This window comes from Plodia interpunctella, chromosome 20, assembly GCF_027563975.2.
Source record: "Plodia interpunctella isolate USDA-ARS_2022_Savannah chromosome 20, ilPloInte3.2, whole genome shotgun sequence".
Classification (NCBI taxonomy): Eukaryota; Metazoa; Arthropoda; class Insecta; order Lepidoptera; family Pyralidae; genus Plodia; species Plodia interpunctella.
This window is the reverse complement of record NC_071313.1, coordinates 2,488,777-2,512,253: the sequence shown is the minus strand read 5'-3', so window position 1 is coordinate 2,512,253 and position 23,477 is coordinate 2,488,777. Positions and strand designations below refer to the sequence as shown.

The window sequence follows — 23,477 nt, the reverse complement described above, 5'->3', positions numbered from 1 at the left end:
ATGCTCAAATATTGGCCTTGAATCAACTGTGCTCCGGGCTTCGCTTCTTTGGGAATTCTTGGCAAAAGTATTTAGATTTTTGGCAAGACAATGTGTATAGATTTTAGAGATCTGCGAATATGTTTGATCGGATCCACAACAACGTAGTACTAATTGGCTATATTAGTTGATGCGTAACAACATATTCAATAACTACTTAATCGTAGGTACGCAATACAGCTGAAACGAGTAAATTGACTGATTTGGCCCGTGGCACGCATGATTTCCATGTCTGAATGCGCTCGTTGATAAGCCCAGAGGAATTTACCGATAGCTGCTGCATTCGACATGCAGCGGTGTTTACACTGCCTTAGGTTAGGTACAAAGCAATGCAAACAGAACAACTTATTAATTACTAATTTAATTACGTTGATAAAACAATGTTTGAATATGTTTGTTATTCTTTCAACCTAAAAATGCAGAACGAATACGTATGAAATTTGGCTCACGTCACGAGTAGGGAACTTGGATGTAACATCGAGTAAAACTCCAAGACACAACCAAGCCATATCTTTAGGTCGATCTACATCTGTTTCCCTATTTCCATTAAATTCATAAGGTCCATCTTTAAAATCTATATGAATAGTGCAGTTAACAATAGCTTCACTTTTGTAGTCTATGTTAATATACCTATATTCCATGTGCACATTACGCATTTTAACGATTCTGGGAGCAAGGCTACTTGGCTTTTATTTCGCTTTTACTATTACTGCAATAAACTCAGTAGATACTTATTTCTGACCTATAACCCTCGTTGTCAAAGTCGAATTGAGGCTATTTATGAGACTTTAGGACAGAAAACTTACGCTGGAGCAAGGTTGGTCAAGGAAAGTCAATATTTGAGGTTCCAGCGAGCTCTTTAGGACATGTTCGGCAAACATAGACAGCATTCAGTTCATAACATACAAGATATGTCATGTGTCTCATAACATGACGCCATATTGTAATGGTATTTTTGAGTCCACATTTAACTGTACACAAATTTTAGCTAAATACCATCATATTTTGCGAAAAAGGCCTTTTATTATTCAACTATAAGGATTATGATTTGGTATCCGTTTGTTGTCCCGACTGCCTAAACATTTGCTCTGTACTACGTTTCTTTACTGATGGCAGCCATAAATGGAGATATTGAAATAACTAAATTTTTGATAAATATTGTGACTTGTTGACAAAAGAAGATTCATTAATTAAATATAATTTATATCGGCTCCACACTCCTCTTTCTCTTTCTCTGAATGATACAAATATGACCACCTTCTACAGACACAGTGACTTCAGGAACTCAATAAGGGGCGCCAGTTGTCTGAATCCAAACAAAGCCAGTTTCTGTGGCCTCAGGTTTCTCAGGAACTTGGTCAGGGTAGTCCCCAGGACCACTACATTTTCACTGTAATATATCTCACCTCAGCTCCACACTCCCTCCACGGCGCCAGTTGTCGCTCTGTCTCCCTGGACGACACGAACAAGGTGACCTTCTGCGGCTGCAGGGTTCTCAGGAACCTGGTCAGGGTAGCCCCCAGGACCACTACATCTTCAGGGCACGCGCCCACAGCGTGGCGGATTATCGACTTCGCTTCCGACCTGCAGAAAAAGAATGCAAGAACAAAATTAAGAAAAGTAAGATATTTTCTTTTAGGGAAGATTTTATATAAAAAGTAGCATTGTATTCTATATCTATGGAGCTCTTGAAAACTAGCTTTTATAGGCATATGATACGACAAGACAAAACAGAACAGTCAGTTCATGTCCAAGTTTCCTCACAAAGTTTTCGTTGACCAGAATCTATCAACAGTCAGATCAGTATTAAACTCATGAAGAACCGGCAAAAAATAAATTTAGACCACAGATAAGCTGACATAATCTAAAATCTTTCGTATTCTTACAATATTGTATACTTCATGTATTCAATATCGTAAATAGTAGTATAGCACCAGTTTAGTTGCAAAACATGAAAGCCACGCTTATCTGTATGGCAATCTGTATGGAGTAATGAAGAGACTGATAAGTATAGAGGAAGAAAATAAGATTTGTTAGGATCGGGGCAAGTGGAAATTCCTAACCTCCCAACCTCATTTAAAAAAAGCGTGATATTATGCATGCAATTTATATGTACATTTGAAACAGACGTGATGATGTCTATGTAAAATTACCTGTACATTTCACTCTGTCCGGAGGTGTAGGACAGTGCCGTGCATCGAGTGGCGTGGGTGGGCAGGACATCTCTGGCCACATACTCCTCAACCCAATGTAGCGAGCGGCCTGACCCGCTGTAGTCACAGTACACCACTGTGGACAATGAAAATTTAACGTTAAAACGGGATAAATAATAAATACTGGTTGTTCCGCTCTAGAATAGAATTGCTTATATTTTATATACTTCAGTGGATCTCATACGAAACGACTAAGGGACTCATTGTCTTGACAGCTTACCAACAATAGCTTTCCCAAGGAGAGTTGAAGTCAAGCGAACGGAATCACAGTCGAAACTTCAAAATTTTTACATTTATTTTTTTATGACTACACAACTCTAAATGAAATCGGGTAAACGCGAAGATGAGAGATACACGGTACACTCGAATATAAACTATATTGTCGAAACATAAAAATATTCCAAGAGCCTACAAAAGCCATTCATATCAATTTACTGCAAAACTGGTCCCTTTACCTATAATTATTATTAAAACTACCAACTAAAAGCATATAAATTGCCAACATATGCATATTAAATTCCATGCACTTAACATATTTACACTTCGATATCGAGGCATATTCTCTGTCATACCGCACCAAGGACGCGCGTTATCTGCGCAGGCGCATGTAATGCCAACTGTCGATGTAATTTACAACGAAATGTGTTGGAATTTATCTGCAGATCCATGATAACTAGGCCGTTCACACAATGTTGCTTATCTTAAAAACTGGGTTGTTGTTAATTTTTTCATCTGCTTATCAACTCGAGCTGGCGAAAAAGTATATACATTTGTTTCGAATTTATTATATCTAGATCTGGAATAACAAGAGTGATATGCTTGCCAATGGTCAGACATCTAGGAATGCCGCTAACCATGCGAAGTTGAGACGAAAACGTAGGAATGCGTACTCTGGGCCACGACGCACAGAGGCTGACTAAAAACGCTCGAGTTGACAGACGAGACAAGAGAGAGAGAGGGAACGAAGCAACGTTATTCCCAGTTTAAATAAAACAGACTTTTCTGCGTAGACGCGTATTAGAGTCGAACCATTAAGATGATTGTCCTTTCCTTTCTACTTTCCGATTGTTAGGGATATCCCCAAAAACAGTTTAAGATTTATTAATTTTGTGAAATATAAATTTAGGTAACGTAAAGAGCTAAGCTAGACTAAACAGATCCGCTAAATAAAGGGAAATGACTGATAGGCACAAGATGCAAACTCAGCGTCGACCTTTTGCTTATTAAATTTGTTGACATCAAATTATAAAACCGCAAGATTATGGTTATAAATTATATCCTAAGAGGTACTCAATATATATTAAACTTGATAAAATATCTGGCGTAAGATGGGCAAAAAAATATATAAATGAAGAAAAACATACTAAAGTATATTTTTTTCAGATTCATCAGCTAATTTGTACAAGCTTAAATATAATAGGAAGAATATAAAAAATTGTTTGGTCCATCACTATATCTCGAAGTGATCTTCAAGATATAGTGCATCATAATAAAAGTTCCTTAGACACTTCGAATTAATATTTCAAATACAGATGTATATTCCCAGGGTCCATTGACTGAGTGCCTTGAACCCGGTCAAAGTCATACTGGACTGTTGACAATATGCATTGATAGCACCACACACCACACTATATCGTCTCTTGTCAAATACGACATAATAAAATCATTTAGAGTGCGAATAGGAGGAGCCTTTATTTTAAAAGAGTTTTTGGCCCGTGACTCCGCCGGCCGGAATTTCCCACGGGAGCAGTTATTTTTCCGGGACGATAAGTACCTTGTATTTTCCTCCGTACTTTAAGCTACATATATACGAAGTTACAGGAAGATTGATTGATTAGAGAAAGCTTGAGAAGGTAACAAACAAATAAACAAACTTTTTAATATCAGTATTAGAGGTATTCTTAATTAAATGTGCTTTTGACCAAGACTTGAAACCAAAGGCTATATTGTTAAGTTGTTGTATAATTTAAGCGCTGGAAAAAATAATATAATTGATCAGTATGTAATAATTAAGGTAATAGGTACCTATATCCTCGAATTGTAACAGTATAATTTTAAGTAACTAATTATAACTCAGTTTGAACGATCACGCAAATATATATAATTGATCTCCAATAAGTATAATTACATTATTTCGTAACACAAATTAAAAATAGTGTATTTGTTAGTAAGTACTTGATTTAAATGCTGGAAAAAAAGAATTAAATCATTTTTTAATAATTAAGGTAATAGTTATACATGTATGTTACTTGAATAAACAATACTCGTATAGTTTTACCTACCAATAACAACACGGTTTGAACGATATCGCTAGTATATTTCATGGAAAACAATGTTTAATTAATTATATTTTTTATTATCAGGCGCCATTACAGATAAATCTACGAATTATGGCCACTAGTCTCGGTGCTGTACTCTGCAAAGATCTCTATTTACATGTCAACTCTATCTCTCATGTGAGCGTATTCCTGGTTTCTTCCTTAGCCGCGGAGCGTCGGAGCCCAGGGTCAGCTTTCCTACTTTTTCGTCTTCACTTCGCACGGTCGGCATCTCTAGTTGTCAGACCATTGACACATTTACATGTCAACTGTTTAGAATCACCAAAAATTACATTCGCTACTAACTCAATAATATCCCGCCTTCATAGCGCAAATGGGGAAGAAAAATAATCATAAATCGCTGAAGACAGATGACAGACGGTGTCAGCCAGAAGTAGAAATACATAATAGGATAATGGGACTTCATGATTGTCTGACATCCAACCTCTTAGAGAGGGCTCTCAAAATCCTAAAATCTGGTAACCCACCACCACTACAGAGGATATACAAATAACCTCGACATGTAGACACGTAAAGTACTTATAAACAAAATCACTTTTCTACTACAAATGCACTTCATTCACGTCAATTTGCAATAATCCGACTCGTTAAATTAGCAACTTAAACAGTTCAATTACAATTCAAAGTAACCTTGATATGAACATTAATGTTACAGAGCATAATAACAAAGTAAATAAACCATTGGAAGTATATAAACCGTCGATAGGTGCTATAAAACCGAGCAACTGCAGTCGTGTGGTGCATGCGTGCGCACGTGATGTTAACACATTATGTGGTCTACCCACGTTGTTTATTATTATGTATTAATATAACACTGTTAAGTTCTAGTGCGACAAAAATACAATACCAAAAGCATTTATAACACCTTGCGAAGTCCTATCCCTAAGCCATAAATCTCCTTGGCTCACCTGAAAATCAACACGTTTAGGACATAGGTCCCATGGTCGTTACAAAAACAACTGTTTTCACAAATAGTTATGCTCGTGTCATAGACCATTGAACCTTATGGTCTGTGGCTCGTGTGGAGTCCCGAAGCAAATGTCTCGCCTTCTCGACTGTTCATCCCACCGAAACTCGAGCATACTGTGGAACCTGATGCAGGGCATACGTAATACAGTAGGTTTAACTGACCCCGTATATACTGAATTTGTGTGACTTATGTATATCGCAGTCGCCTGTAGTGACACGTGGAAAATTATGATAAATTAATAAAAATAAATATTTCTTCGTTTGTGAGCTGTGATTTTGTTGGTGACTACAGTTAAAAACCAATGTTACGTTGAGATTCTGGGACGTCAATTTATTGTATAGTTTTCCAAATACGTTAGCCCATTCGAATGTTACTCGTTGTAAACTTATTATTTATTTATTTGTATCAATACACACAATACAAGCATACAGTAGCAAAACCATCTTTTGGTTTGAGGACAGGTTTAGTTTTACAAAAGGAGTGCTAATAAAAGAAAATAATTTAATAAATAGTAGTGCCAAGACTTAACAAAAGTTAATTAAATATATTTCACAGAACACATGGTTTTGAAGTCTGGAATCCGGAATTCCAAATATAGGGGCGCTCGGGCGTTCTAATTCTTATATTGGAACATCGATACAATTTCATTTGCACAATTTTTGCTCTGTGCAGCCTAAAGTATAAATTAAAATATTACTAAATAATCCCTTTAGATACCTATTCAAAAGTAAAGCTGCTACTTATCTTTACTTTTTTAAATTATAACTTTAATCGCAGGTAAAAACACTCTCGAAAAGGTTCGGAAGGGCATCAGATATAGAGTAATGACAGATAGTTATCAACTAGCTTATGCTCATGTCTCCACCTGCATTAATTTCTCAAGGAAATAACTATTTTTTCCGCTATGAACATATGCCCCGTACTCTTAACTACAGGCATGCAAAATTTCAAGACTAAACTAACTAGACAATAAACAAACAAACATTCAAACACATGTACACAGACCGCGATAATAAATTATCATATGCCTCCATAATTGTACATACGGTTGGATGTGTCAGGGCAGTCCTTTTACCTATATATTCAATGTTTATTTATATATGCAGATCACGTTTCATTCTATTGTCTTTATTACATGTATGAAAACTATTTAATTAAGTATATACTATTGTACATTTGGTTTATCTATTAGGTATACCTAAGGCAGGTTGCACCAATCAACTTCGACGTTAACTAATCTGTACACCGCAGGCGCTTCGTTAAAATGGCGTGCATTTTATTACTAGCTGCGCCCCGGGGCTTAGCTCCCGTGAGAGTTTCAGGGTAAAAAGTACCCTATATATTATTCCAGGTTATATTCTACTCGTGCACCAAATTTCATAATAATCCGTCCAGTAGATTTTGCGTGAAAGAGTAACAAACATGCATACACACATACATAAAAACTTTCGCATTAACATTAGCAGGATTTCAATTTGCACGGGCGCGCCTCTGGGCGCAGTTAAACAATTTTATTTGTCCAACTATTAGGTAAATGCAAACATACCAATTCGTCATGGGCATAATACATTAGTGTTATCAGCGAACTGGTTCTATTCGGTTCGCGAGAAGAATATTTATTTATAGCTGATATCAGACTCTGGCATTCGGACGAGGCGTGATGGGTCCAACTGCTTTTCGATAGTTGATTAAGTGGTCCCGCCCTAAAATAGGACCACTCCATATCGTGCCGTGGATATCGTACGAGGCGACTAAGGGATACATGACTTAATAACTTATCAGCTTTTGTTTATGTGTTGCTATTGGCAACAACAGCATCTCCAAAGAGGGTTGACGTGACGCAAGCAGCCGGTTGTAAAAGCACAGCCTTCAAAATGTTATGGTTGAGTTTTTATGCGAAACTTGAGCTTCAGACGTACGTAAGAAATGATCACAGCTATCAGGAAGACCCTTGTAACATTTGGTGTCAGATCTGAATAACCAGTGTTCGTCAAATTATTACTGACTGCTTGAAAGTTTGGTTTCGTGAGCTTATCGATTCCTCTAAGAAAGGATTTGTCGTTAACGGATGTTTTATACAGAACATAATTATATTTTTCTGTCTTGACTTACGGAGAATACCGGACAAAATGTAAAATGATACTTACCTATTTATTTTTATTGCCGAACGCACAAAAACAACACGAATCTAAATATTTAAAATGGCATCGCACGGCCCACCATGTCTGACTCCCGATATTAAAATAACATCAGTGTGGCTCATCACTTGGTGATTACAATGATAAGAACCGTGACCTTCATGATGTTAAACTGTTTGCCACGGAATCGGACTTTGAGCCGCAATAGATTTGGATTTAAGAAAACAAAACAGGTTGATGGAGTTTAGGCTTTTTATTACGACATACACTCCGCACGTGTTATCATAGCCCCCAAACAAGCGAGAGATAAAACTAGTATTTTCTATATTAATGCCTTTTAACAGCGTCTAACCAAGCAAATATTATTGGGATTAGCCTAATAGCTATTATAGTGATTAGGACCCGGATTTAACTTGTGTATAAGTAAGTATTATTATTAGACTATAGCCAGACGGATAGTTAGCAACAAAAACATTTTTAGCGATAATCAATTACTGTTATCAAAGCATAGACAGATAAATCCGTTAAGTCACGTGTTCGCAAAGTGTCTAAGTGTATTTACAGCGATAATATTTTATGCAAACGTTTATGTTACGATAAGTAAATATTATTTTCCGTCACTTTGATAATATATTCGTAGCGGTATATATTATTATGATAAATACATGGAGGATACAACATTTTTTTATCAATAAACATAAAAGATTTTTGAAATTGTTACTTTACAAATGTGACTATTTTTTTTACATCCATTTGAAAAATGTTCATTCCAAAATTCATACAAATATCAACACTAGAAAATCCACTAATTATGATTTTTTTCTGTGTATGCTATACTCAGCTACAAATATATTACATACTTATTCACAATATTTAAAAAAAACGAGTCAAGTGCGAGTTAGATTCGCGCACCGAGGGTTCCGTACAAAATTTTGAAGATTCGCGGGCGTATGCACTCGTTTTGTACGAAACTAATTACAAATATAACTTTTTTTCTGTGATGTAACTATAAATTACCAATTTTCAGATTTTTTCCAATATCAGTACGGTATGCCCCAACATTTTGCCAAATTTCATGATTCTTGGTTTACGGGAAGTACCCTATAGGTTTTGATTCCTATGTTCCTATATTCCTATTCCCTGTGAAATATGCGAAATAAACGGTCATATCTTTGATCGTGTTAATGTATAAGTTTGATTTTTTCCCAGCTAAAAGAGACCGTAGACCTGGGTATTTGATATAAATTTCAACTTGATACCTTTACGCGTTCCTGAGAAAAACAGACGGACAGACAGACAGACAGACGGACAACGAAGTGTTCCGTTTTTACCTTTAGGTACGGAACCCTAAAAACAGAAAATGGATACATAAATAATAATAATTTGTTGCCAAAGACACACCTACTACCTAACACACATAACAAGCAGGTAAAGTAAAACTGATAAGAGAGGTATATACATTTACATACAAAGTTTATTTACATACACGTTTCCACATACCCAACACGTGGTCTGGAAGCGACTCGCTGCCGTCACCATGTCGGTCGAAAATACTCGACCTTGATCGCTCGCGAATCTCTTTGGCGCCTACACTCGACACTATTTCTGTTACGTAATCAATACAACACGCAAAGACGATACGATAGTAGGTAGGTTCTTTTTAAAATATTGTATAGAAAGATACGCGGTTTTTTCGTTTAACTCAAAATTCGTAATTAGAGAGCTTTATTTCAGAGGTTTTTCGGCGGAAATTCATTAAGTTCTGTTTAGTCATACATAACCCAACTGCCTCTCTTCATGCACCAATTGCTGTGGCCACTTACTGTTCTAAAATAATATAATTTATCTGCTATTTCGACTCCAAAAGAAGAAACAAAATTTCAGGAAACCATAACGTTGTATTCTGTATTAAATAACGAAAAAATCTTAAACGAAATAAATTGTGCTACGCTATACTTCCTACACGCGACGCAGAGTTGCTACAAAACATCTACAAATTTCTACGAAGAATCAAAAATCTGGATTTAATAAGTCATCCCATTCTTTCATATGTATGGGCACTTACCGCAGGCACAACTGTGTGGCACCCACTACTAGTAGTGTCTATGACCTAGTTGCTCTCTATTATTACTATACATAAAATTTCATCAAAATCGGTCGAGTAGTTTTCATAAAAACAAATAAACAAAAATACAAATCTTTACTTTATAATGATATGATAAGTTTGTTATTAAATGAATGTAACGATAAAGTTTAACTTGGGAACGTTTACTCGATTGATTTTATCGTGTTTTTATTAATCGATGCGGGTTTACTCGTAAACTTGTTAACAAATGCATGGAGTTAGGATCCTTAATGAGCCGGATGATATTTATAGAGACTAACGATGTTTTGAAAATTTTGAAGCTCATTTTGGAATTGCTCTAAAAAGGGCATTTTGTAACCTTGATACTTCAATATTTTTTCCCAAAAATTGACACCTTTAACATAGGTTTACATATATGTATATATATATAATTTATCTTTTCAGTTCGGCGGCTATTACTTCATTCTTCTTGCACGATTCCGGCCTAAACTCTCACACATCGAGCAATGAAGGAGAACCTTCCATTTTTTACCAACATGACCGTACACATTTAAATTGATATGCAATGTACAAAATTAGGATTTCAATGTAAATAATTTATTTTAAACTGCGTTACGGCAGGTCACGTAGTGTTATTTGAAACTTGAGAACTTGTACTGTACTTAATTTTCGTAAATACGGAATTCGTGAACAAAACAAAGCCGAGGAAACATTGTATAAAACATAATATCAGTCAAAACTTATAGAAGGAATAAAAAATATATTTGACTGCGTTCCGAGGATTTTCTTCCGTGAGAATTTTAGAAAGATATGAAGTCAAAAGGTTTTGTCAAAACATTCATTCAGAAAATAAATATATTCTATATAGTTATATAGAATATATTTATTTATATTACTATATAGATAAAACCATAATGTGGTGAATATAACATACCTTTTTAGGTAGCATTTGAGACGATGTGATAAGACGATATATTGTCAAAAATATATTTATGTAAGTTTAAGAGTTAGAAGAGGGGTGGTCCAAACAGACTCATTCAAAAAATTACTAAACACTTATTGCTCTAAAACAATACAGTATATTCATAGGACCAAAAATTTACTAACATAAAAACTCGACAACATTCTTTCAGCGACATGTGGCTGATAACACGTGTTTAATGTAAAATGTTTTTAATTGATTTTCAGCATTTTCGCAACTATATTTGTTTTCCCTTACAGCTGATTGGACACCAGAATGGATAAGAGATATAAGAACAATAACATTTCGTAGTTACCACTTGTATTTAATGCCTTAGTTTCAGCTGTTGTTTGCGCAAATGTTATCAATATAATTGAGGTGACTCATTCTTGTTTAAGTTAAAAAAAATATGGACCCACGTGAATGATAACATAAATCGATGGAAATAATAAAGACCTATTAAAGTGGCTACAATTTATCTCACCTAATATAAATAAGCATAACGACTCGAAAAGAAAGAATACAGACTACCACATAACACTAAGTGTAAATTAAAGTCGCTATTCACCTCTGACTCGGACGCATATGACTGAATTAAACATTTAGTGTGTTTAATTCCTCCTAAGCCACTCTAGGGATTCTAAACAATTTTAAGCTAATTTATTAAGGTAAGGTAAGGCTATCTATCTTTTACTCATGTGCAGCTGAAGTCACCAGTTTATTCTTTTATGAATGCTTTTCAACAATTTTGATTACTCGTTGCAATCGCATAGACAAGAAGACCAATTTAAAAAATATATAACATGTATATGTGATTTAGGATCTTGTTATAAAATTGCAAAACCAACCTCCCTTGAAGGAAGTTAAAAAAAAAAACACATGAACACAAAACCGGTTGAGCTCCAACCTTGAAAGCGAGAATTTATGCCAAACACGTGGCCCGTGTTTACGATCCAAAGCTTCACAACAATGACTGAGGACTGGTGGGTAGCAACAAATTCACGTTTAAGCGATATAAGCTTTATTTCACAGTTCATATCAACTACCTATATTGCTTGCGTAAATTTCTTTGTAAGGCTACCTTCGTCATCTAAAATTACAATGTTGACTTAATGAACTTCCTAGATTAGATATATATTTAGTTGATAATTTCTTATAGTTTTTAGGAAATCACTACATAGTATAAAAATAAAAAAGCTTCCCTATGTATGCTTAGATCTTAAAAACAATGGGTACTTATTTTGTAATACACAGTGTGATTTCTGGGGAAGATTTTGGTGTATTATGGCTTTATCCGGGTGAAGCCATCTATCTGTCTATCTGTTAGCCAGTTCAAAATATACGATTTGATGAGACATCATCGGATACGAACAAAACAACCTCTATGCGAATACAAATACGAACACAATACGAATACAATACGAACGAATACAAAACAACCTCTATGCTCTCTCCTCTAAGCTACACAATGTATCTAAAGAAAAATAAGAAATATCTGGCAAATGATGCTAATACTCACATCAAGTCGATTTGTATTTATTTATTCAAAATAGTCCATTGTTCAGCACAGTAGTGGTGTCAACATTCGTGGAATAATATTTTTTCTATTGTTGTCAAGTCCAAGGCCACATAGTAGAACGAGATATTTTTAAGTCGTTGCTGAATTAACTTATGCTATCCCTTCTACATAGTCGTATTCCTCATGGCTGAGGGTCGTGGTCCTTTCGTGGAATGGAAACACAACACAACTTTCTTGGCATTATTAATGGAGTGGTTTGCCATTGCTTTCTCCATTTCACACACAAGTTAATAATAATCAACCAGTGTGCAGGTTTCCTCACGATGTTTACTTCACCGGAAGCAAGTGGTGGTCGGTGAAAACTACTATTTATCAGTCAGATTTGTACACAAACTCATGTGGCACGATTCATCACTCATGATTCGAACCGGGGACCTTTTGATCCACAGGCGGGCATCTTAACCATTACACCACCACCGCTCCGCTATGCTATCTACCAGTATAGTATATCACGTAAAACATTTTCTAAAACCTAAGTTTCAGCAAAGGTTGTAAATAATGGAAAGTTCTCCAAAAATAACTTCACAGGAAATTAGCTTTGGTAATAGATGAATAATAAACGGTATTGCTAATAAAATGGCATGAAACAACACTGGACTTGGTCCAATATCAATCAAGTATTCATTGTTTTCTGAAGCCCATTAATGCAAGGGCAAGAGATGGTTACGTTCCTACAGAATTTAGGGTCCTCTAAACAAAAAATCTTCAGTTTCATAGGCACACAAGAGCACCTGTTAAGTGTCTGGGGAATTCCTGTGGATAGAAATGGGCTGACTTGACTGATTGACGATACTTACATACATATATCACGCCTGTGTCCCATGGACGTAGGCAGAGACTAGGGATTTCCACTTGCTATGAAAAATCTAACAAATCTCACACTTGGATGATACTTGTTTTGATAAGTTATATTCGTTAAGCTAATAGCTGTTGTAGCCAGACAGTGAGTTCCTTGAACTTGCACAATCAAGCTTCCAAAAAGTGCAATAATAAACACTCATAGATTGTTTTAAAAACAATTTAAATATATCTATCAATAGGTCTTATACTTTAATCTTGAAATCATTAATCTATCGCTGATGTGACGTCATGGAATCGCTTGTAAAAACAACTCGGCCAAATTAATTGAAAGTATGAATGAAACAAAAACAAACAAGCTTATCAATTCAGCCAATTTAGCACCAATTGAGCTAATCATCGAGTGTGAAGTACAAAAATAGAAGGAAAACCTATATACCCAAAACGTTAAAATAGTAATAGTATTTCAAAGAACATAATACACATTAAAAGATGCTTCAGATCTTACCCTTCTGTGTAGAGGTATAGCGTTAACATTTACAGAGGAATGTAATAGAAGACAAATCATGTAAAAGCAAAATCCTTCATACGATCATATGATCTACTTTACTTATTCGTAGGTCCTAACTAATTTAATTTAGGTACTGGAAGTCTGATATTCAAACGTATTAAAATAAAGCATTTGACACGATTAATACAAATATAACTTTAGATGATACTCAAGAATTGCGTGGGTGAGTAGGTAATGATACAACAAAAAAATCGTTTTTGTACAAGCTATAGACATAGTGGTGTTGAAGAGAATCAACGCACTCTTATCTATTTATGCATCTAAAGATTATATGTACCGCTAACACAAACAATAGTTTGCAAAAAAGTTTGAATGACAGACCTAATATCAATCAAATCAAACACGTAGGTGTATTAAATAATGATGTAGATTATGAATATATTATTTAATCCAATCATATTACTATAAAACTCGGAGTCTGTATTATTCTCCAGTATATTACGAATATCGTTGTTGCTAGAGGTCATTCATGTTGGCATAGGAATACGAAATCACAACATTATTCAAATCAAATGGGCAAATTCATTTTTAAATCAAAAATGGGTCGACCTTTGTAAATGTCTCCGCAAAACTAAAATCCATTTCTTACAAAGATTAAATAATAATAACTAACAATAATAAAGACCAGAAAGAATTCGCAGGTCGTGGCAATTTTACTCCAATTTTTTATGTTGCAATTGGAATGGACGACGAAGAAAATGAAGGTATATAACAATAAGCAAAGGAGGGAAAATACACGAAAGTCTAGTAGTAATCCGCAATGCCCGATTTTACGCAACACTTTCATTCATTTTCGGTCTTAAACATAGCTGTTAGGGAAATGCGTAAAGTGCGTTGATCTTTGGCCTACTACGCAGTATAGTAACGCTTTTACGCATCCCATCCTTAGGGAGTCCTGGAGTATTGATCCAACGGGACCGGGAGTAGGCCAGCCACGGGCACGTTCAGGGTCACATTTGTTTTGCATCACTCCTCCTCCCACACATAGCTGCATCTCTTTCTAATGCGACTCTTGGCAACCAATCCCCTCTACCGGAAGCATTTCAAATTTGTGCGCATTTACGAAATTACGTTTCGATAATAATTTGCTTAGTTACTTTCATCTTCATTCGAACTTGTTTTGTATATTGTACGTTTTATGATAAAGGGACAATTAATTTTAAAAGTAAATTCATTTTATAGTATATTGGATTATTGCGTTTGTCATGTACTAAAGGTGACTCGAAGCAATAAACAAGGATAATGTTGGAGCCGTCTTAAAAAATGTCAACATAAATAAGTTTAATCGGTTAACATAATTTAAAAACTTGGATACGACATATATATTTTTACTGCATATTTAAATATTTATTACCCAATTCGGCTGATTCTTAATATACCCAAGAGGTCCAAACTAAATCTAAAGGTAGGCCACTTTCCACCTGGTAGTCGATACAGAAAGAGATCCAGAGATCTTGCTTGATGGTTGCTTGATGATCGTCGTGCGAATTCGGTCACAACTAACGACCGCTTTAAGAATTTACAGCTAGTGCTGGCATGTGGCATATTTGTAATTTGCATATTCTCGCAAGGTAATATTCAAAACACGTAATAAAAGCAAACGTTAAATAGTGTTATATCAATTGTTATCTGAATCAGTTCCACCGCTCTTTGTTTTGGCGATTTGCCAAATAGGCAACGCGACGAATAGACATCGCCAGAAAAAAATATATAAACTTACAATACGCGTTACTTCTATTTGTTTTAGTTAAGATCGAAGAATAAAAAACATAGTGCGAGAATTTATCATAACTATGCGTAGGTGAGTTTGTTCAAAAAAACAAGAAGTGTTGTAAATATCTTAATAATAATCTCAGTCCACGATTACAGATTAAAATTTTTTACACCATGGAATCCAGAAAGACACGTAAAGAAATGAAAATAGCGGAAAAAAAATTAAAACCATAAACTGTATATATTATGAGAACTGATGCCAATACAAGTAATGATGTAAGAGAGAAGGAAGTTAGAATAGAAAATAGAAAATAATATGTTAATTGTTTAAGTGATCATGACCATTGTATTATAAATTTCTTTCTACGCCATAACACAAACAAGAATTACTCTCAATGTGATTTAAGTATAACATCAGTCTGGTTAGCATATGTAAATACCTAACAAAGTAACCTTTTAACATTCTGATATGAAGAGGTAAATTGTCGATGAATGCAGTTTAAAGCAGTATAACTATTAAAATCAGACATCGTGGGAGGTATGTGTTCACGGACGATGCCAGAAGTCAAGTAGATAAGAATCCTGACCTGAAATAACATTTTGTATCATTTTATTTTCTGTTTTTGTTTTTTAAATATTTATTCGTGCGTGCATTTTGCAAATAAATAATCTATTCTATAAACTCTTAAATAGTAATAAAATTAATATCTTGTCTTATTTTTTTTTAAATTATATTCTGGTTTACTGTCAATGGTCTTCTCGTTTTAATAGTTTGATACTTTAGCTGTAGATAGGTGTATAGATTTCATCGACGAAAAGGTAATTATCTAAAACAATGCCTTTGCAAGGAAGGTGAATGATTGGCAGCTTTCCATCTGGCGGCTGTACATTGGTGATTTTCCACTATCTATACAAACTAGCCAATTAAACGTTAATAGAAACAAAACTATCTCCAATGACTTGGCTATTGATCAAGACGATCCAATGTCGTATTAGAAATTGTACGATTAATTCGAGTTACGATTAGCAGTCAAAGTTTTGATGACCATCATGCCTCAAATTATTTAAGTCTACTATTCCAACGTATAAAAGTGTAACATTATGATCTATTTTCCGAAATAGATTAATAATTGCAAAAATCTAAACATCGTTTTTTGTCCCTCATAATGTTATATGCAAGAGAACCATAGCAGTATCGATAGTTGATCTAAGACTAATTTCTCTGGTCCACAAATAAAATACTATTTTGAACGCAAGCCATGCTAACAATACATATACTGGTAGTAAGTAATGATAAGAATGATTTATGCTGTTGTCACTGATATATTAAACACTTTGATCATGATGATAATGATTATAGTGTTAAATATAGGCGATATAACTGATACAATAGTTCAATTAATCAGATCAAAAAAAATCTCATACGTTTTTAGCTTATAATAGAATTTTAATAAGTCTAAATTGAAATTCCCTTCTTTAATTTTACGACTTGGCTTGTCCATGACTCTTGAAATGACGCCAGGCTGTCTGTAAGCTTAATAAATTAAGAATACATAATGACATACCTTGTCTATTAATAAACAACAGTGTTCTAATTTTGCCAGAGTCACAGAAATGATACGGACCGGTAAACAACATAAAACTACGTTATTCAATGCATTTTGGTTTTGATACAACTATATTGCATAAGGAAAACACATAAATACTAGGTAAAGAAACAATGGACATGGATTTATCCCATGAAGGAATCTTTTCCACTAACCCGGAAAAGATATACCTACACTACTAGAAGCAGGTGAATAATTATATAATTAGTATGACGATCTATAAATTATGCGTGTATTTAATTTGATTCAGACGCTAATAAAGAAAAATAAGGGAATAGAGGAAAACCCAAGAATTGAATCAAATCTTTGGGAAGAAAGTATGAATAAGCATAGTGTTTCATGACATGTCAAGTGACCATCCACTCTGTCAGTCATATGGTCGACCATGGAATTGGTAGGTACTCCGTACAACGAAGTACTTACTAAATCCATGGGGCCGACATTTCTTTTATCTATGGGGTCGACACAGTATATTAACACCGTAGTTAACATATGACTGGCAAAAAGGTCAGAAGAAGTATAATATATTGAAATTCGATTCAAGATACCTCTTGTAACCATATTCAAGGAATAAATGATTTTGATTCAAAAACAGATATCAATACAACAAAACAAATAAGAAATTATTCGTGATGTAGAAACAAAAGTAATGTGGTAACGTAGGTCGTGGTTTTAATACTAACTATAAATTATCAAGAACACGATTGCGACCGTAAAAACTACATAAATTTCAACCTTCGATATTTCAAGTATTATAAGTCAAAACATATTAGTGCCGCTTACTTTTAACCTCCGAAGCAAAAATGAGAAAGTGTTACGTTGTTATTTTCGTGTCAGATTTTAGTACATTTTCTGTTGATAGTATTAATTGGATTACATGTTTCGAGAAGAGATAGTTCATGTTATAGCTACAATGCCAAGTTTAAAGTTAATTATTAAAAGAAGATTTTTCAAAATTTTATATTTAAACTTAAACAAGCAATTGCGTATCGTATCAAACGAATCAGCCTTGTAGTGAAAAATGCCACATGGTTGGTACAAAACAGAAATGCGAGATCGGCGGTCATTCACGTTATCGCGCCACGTGACTTGACGTAACATTTCACAAACAATAGTGTTGGGTTTCGCATGCGCAGCGAATTCCTAGGTCCATACCGCTCGTTTTAGAGCTACTGTAATTTAATCGCAAAACAAAATGGTCCTAGATGGATACCTTGCAGAACTCCACACTCCCGTTACCTATCATGTGATTGTAAAGCTATCGTTACTTCTTAGAAGAAATTGTTACACGTGAATAGAATATCTAATACGTATCTATATAGACTTTATTTATTACACATGTCTTGACACCGTAGATAGGTATTAAATATGTTTATTGGCAAGTATGGTCTCGAGATATTTTTAAAACAAATTTTATTTGATTTATGTAATTTATTACATTATTTTATAGTTTTTAGTTCTTTGAAATGCTATTTATCTTAAAATTTGACGTGTGGACTAGTGGAAGTTTTACTTCAGAACAAATACTTCGATAACAATACAGTAAAATTTTTAATATCTATAAAAAAATAAATAGTTTTTCACGACCTTATTTATTAGTTGGAGCAATTTTCAAAGATATTATCTCCATTTACTAAATTTTATTTTGCATAACTAGTAGTGTTCATTATCATGGTCGTGGTATAAAACAGGATCCCAAAAAAGTTTCCGAATCTTTTTTAAATTTATTTATGTATTTAAATTATCTACGCTATCCACTTTGCCAGCTATTTGAATAATTGCTGTACTGATGTACTGTATAACATTAATACACTGACGATAAATACGTAAATGAGTCACAATGAAAAAGCGAATCGTGGAAAAGTTTATGTAGGTCACTTAAGTATTTATCGTTCTGGGCTGTCTGGCCTGTTCTGGTATGATCTTGGTACTCACGCATTCGCAATTGAATTTCATTAATTATCTTCAATTTTTTCGAAGCGAGTTCGGTTGGTCGATGTGTTCGAGTGAAATTTTTCGATTGTGATTTTATGTGAATGCTTTATTGAAGGTTTTCAAAAATTAAGAGAAAATATTAATGAAATGTACTCCGATTATGTGGGAGTCGGACACTGGTTGGTTGGTTCCAATATTTTAGTTCGGGCGCTACGAGTTTACCATCGCCATTTATGAGAAGAATCTTTGTTTAAAGAAAGGTTTGAAACATCTCAATACTAAATTTTCACCTTTATATCATATCCGAAAAATAATTACGTAATTCTTTTATATTCTGCTTTTGAAATGTTATTTCAAGAGCCTAAATTTAATTAATCGTATATACTAAATTCTAGCAATCTAGCAGGTTTGTAAAATCTAACACAAGAATTGAATTTATCCGAAGACAAAGAAATATCAATTATTGATCAGACTACCAGCAAAACAAAGAAACAATGGCGAGGCGCCATAATAAAGTAATATTATGGGAATTAGATTACAAAATATAAGATGCTTCAGGACATGCGTAGTAAGTAGCCTAGCGATAAAGCACGTTTATAACAATATTTACAGGCTCATAAAAACAATAACAATGTGGTATTGAATGATGTAAACAGAATCGTAAACGACCACGTTCGTGGACACACGACACGACGACTGTGAATGACAGTCTGTAAAGGTTTTAAACAATTTAAATGTTCCCGATGGATTAGCCATTAGTGGTTAATTTATTATATTGGCCATTAGTCTTATCATATTCTGATTTGCGAATCAGGATATTCGTTTTGTGACTATTTGAAAAAATACTTTCAAAATAACTTAGGTTTATTGTCTTCCAATAAATCCAAGCTTAAAAAACTTAAAAACGAGATATCAGAAATGAAAAAGTAGTCAGAGAAATATCAATACCAACCAAGCTGAGAAAGAAGCAAAATATATGTTTTTTTTTTAATTTGTTTCGTATGAATGAAAGGGATGAGGGACCTATAAGCCCAGGTTATTATGAAACAAGTTAATAAAATGTATATAACCCCCTAATTTATTAGCCAAATATAAAAAAATACAAATAAAATGGAAATTGAAAATCTTAATCTTAAACTGCAACTAAAGACTCACCTATCGGTCAACCATTGTGTCATATCAGATCTAATTAAGTGACCAAACATACAACCTGCGTCACAGAAAGACAAATATTTTAAGTGACGCAATTCTGATAACAAATTTTCAGAATTTATTCTAAAATAGTGCTGATCATAATGAAAAATTTGTCTGAAGTTTGTCCTTATCAGATTTCTAAGATCAGAACTAACATTTACAAATTAAAATTATTTAGCAAATTAGATTTTATCTAAACAGATAAAAACGATTACATTTTTTATGATTTAGACATTTAATTATCTAATAATATTTTTATATTTCTGGGTTCTTTCTCATAAAGCGCCGGAATCCAGGGTTTGCTTTCCTACTTTTTCTTCTCCACCTAGCAGGGTTTTCGGCATCCCTATAATTGTCAGACTATTGACATCAGGAAGTAGCAGCTTACCATTGTTACTTAATTTACAGATTTACACATAACGTGGCCGTACCATCATAACTTGTTGTCCTATTCGAGTTTCTGTATTAATTTCAAGAAGCAGGATGACGCGTTTCAGGTCGACCAGTCACGTAATAAAGACAATAACAGACTAGTGTGAATGAGTATATTTTTATGGGTGTCGTTGCTCGTGATCTTTATCTAGGTCGACAAGAGATTTATGTTCTTGTATTTGATAATACAAAAACCAGATTATCAGCAAATTTATATTGAAGCAATGGTTTAATCCGAAAGCATTTTCATTGCATTTTCGGCTAATGTCATTTCATGATTTCTGGGAGTTTAAAATAGCTAAAGAAGGAATCGTTTTAGAGTAGGTATATACTTTGTATTGTATATATATACCGACTCGTAGCTTTACTGAAATAAACTTTCACTATGAAATTAGAAACCCTAATTTTCCATTATTGTATAGTATTTCTATACAATTGTTGTAATGATAACTACACGTATGTACACATAGGCACGTTGTAAAGGTATAAAGTTAAAAATGAGGCAGTTTGCTTGTGTCAGCAGGTTAAGTAAGGGGGTCGTTATAAACCACTTACAACTGACATGATCTATCCGAACAAAAAACCAAACTACTCGTACGCCCGTGTCCATAAACTTCCAACACAGACGTTCATGAACAAATTGACTTAATAACTGGCTGCGATCCGCTGCTACTGTTTCAAAGTTACGAACCTTTGGAAATACGGAAAAATAAACAAATTCAAGTTATGTTCTAGCCGTCTAGGTTAGTCATTCTGGTCATTATTTGGAATACCAATAAACTATAACAAACTAAGCTAGCGTGGTCTTCAAATTTCATGATTTTTGGCTCTGTCTACTAAGACGAATACTCCCTGCACACTAGTGCCATCTCACTTTTTTATTAATTTCTGTCATTTCTTAGCGAAAATTAAGAAAAATATATATTTTACAAATTATGCCACACTACATAAAGAATTTTAGAATTATAGTTTTCTATAATACAATGTGGTCACAGTAGACTAAAAGGAATTTAGTGGCTACAGTTTTTTATTTAGACAACTGTAACTACATTATGCAATGGAAAACTTACTTCTTAAAATTCTTTATCTAGTGTGGCATGATCTGATAAAATATTTTTTATCTTTCACTAAGAAATAAAAGAAATTAACAAACATGTGAGGTGCTAGTATGCAGGGAGCAATTGCCTTAAGTACTTAAGAGATAAAGATATGTATCTAAGTAAGTATACGTTTATTTAAAAAAAAAAATTAATTAGCTCAGCAATTTTAGGATGAGTCGAACCCATGTCATTCCGGGACAGCGTCTATTCCGCTGAGCTATAATGGCAAGTGCGAGTGGAAGTTGGTAGTAGATAAAGCTGTTAGAAATACTATTTTCACATCAATGCGAACACAGAGAACTAGATCCGTCATAGATTGAATAGAATCCCAGGCATTCTGCGAAGGTCCGCCGTCGTGGCCGTGAGTTGCTAGTTACTTTACTGTTATTTTATTTACTAGTGGATTTTACAGTGCATTATCGTATTAGTTAGAGATATTGTAAGATCATGCCTTATAATTTTCTATATTTTCATATGTACAAATTTCCAAAAATACTCAGAAACTAAACAAGTTTCAGTTATAAATATTGTGGACTATAAAACATTAAATTTTTGGAACAAAACATGCAGGAAAGAAACGATAACAATCATTCACATAAAGAAAAGAAAATAAATTAGGGGACTGTGTTCACTTGACTGGGCACACTGGGTATTGCTATGATAAAAAAATTTTGGTAGTCGTATTGATCTTGAAGTGAATATCAAACATCAAATATGTACTCATTGGATTGTTTTATTGGATGTCGTTCAATAGAGACATATTTCAATAATTCTACATTTATATTCAGTACAGGTAGACAGCACATGGAAAATACCTTGTTCTCTGTATTCAATGTATTTATATATCCTTATGTAATGCCACTAATGGCGCAAATAAATATGTGCAAACAACACTATCCGTTAACTGTCCCCTTACTATTTTTATAAGTAGTTATCACACACACCAATTTACATGGGAATTTTTGCGAGATGGTAAACCGAACTATATGTAGTTCTTACTAAATAATAGTTTTTACTCGAGCACTCTCATTTATCCTATACTATTTTGACATTGAAGACTTTTTATGAAAAGACTGGCCATTTAATATTTGATAGTATTTTAGGCATAAATACATGTTAAACATCGAAAAAAGAACTTTATATTTTTAATCCAATGCGAAAGTGTTTGACCCTGGTTTGACCAATTTAGGTAGATTTTATAGTTCATAAGAGATAAATATCTCATAAATATCATCTATACGTTTGAAACATAGCAACAAAAAAGAAAATATAATGATAGGTAATCTATCTCTTTTATAATATGAAAAGGGAAAAGATACACAAAGAACTGTAGAAAAAAATAATATACACCTATTACAGTATCGGCACTTGAAGGTTAGTGATACCGCAATAGGAAGAACGTTTAAGCCAGGAAAACCATAAAACCTTTATAAGATTTTATCTTCAAGAGTCGATAATTTACGCGATCCGTCACAATATTGTGTCATTGTAACATTTCTGAGGGGTTTCAATTGCTCTAAAGCACCAGATAGACTCGCATTGGTTTCGCTCATTGCAACTATGACTGGAAATTCCAGCGTAAATGATCGATTCCATTCTGGAATGCTTATGAATAACAAATATCCAAATAATGACATTGAAAACTAGCCTAATTGCATTCTTTTACATATTAAATTTCTATAATGTCTGCGTGTCAATACCTAAAGTTCATATTTGGTACAAAACTTGTAGCCATCCCTTTCTGGCAAACTGTTAGTGTCATAGGCAAGAAAAAATAAGCTACAAGTTTTTCATCCAAATTT

At 34.0% G+C, this 23,477-nt stretch overlaps 1 protein-coding gene across 4 annotated transcripts in view; it reads right to left on the bottom strand.

The window, feature by feature from the left end:
- Positions 1-23,477, bottom strand: part of LOC128678632 (uncharacterized) — a 72,237-nt gene that overhangs the window by 21,311 nt on the left and 27,449 nt on the right. For all 4 annotated transcript variants that reach the window (XM_053760285.1, XM_053760284.1, XM_053760286.1 and 1 more), the window contains exons 2-3: positions 2,193-2,328; positions 1,446-1,623 (exon numbers count right to left, since the gene is read on the bottom strand). In XM_053760285.1, coding sequence (XP_053616260.1) covers positions 1,446-1,623; positions 2,193-2,328 — 314 coding nt within the window. The remainder of the gene's footprint in view (positions 1-1,445; positions 1,624-2,192; positions 2,329-23,477) is intronic.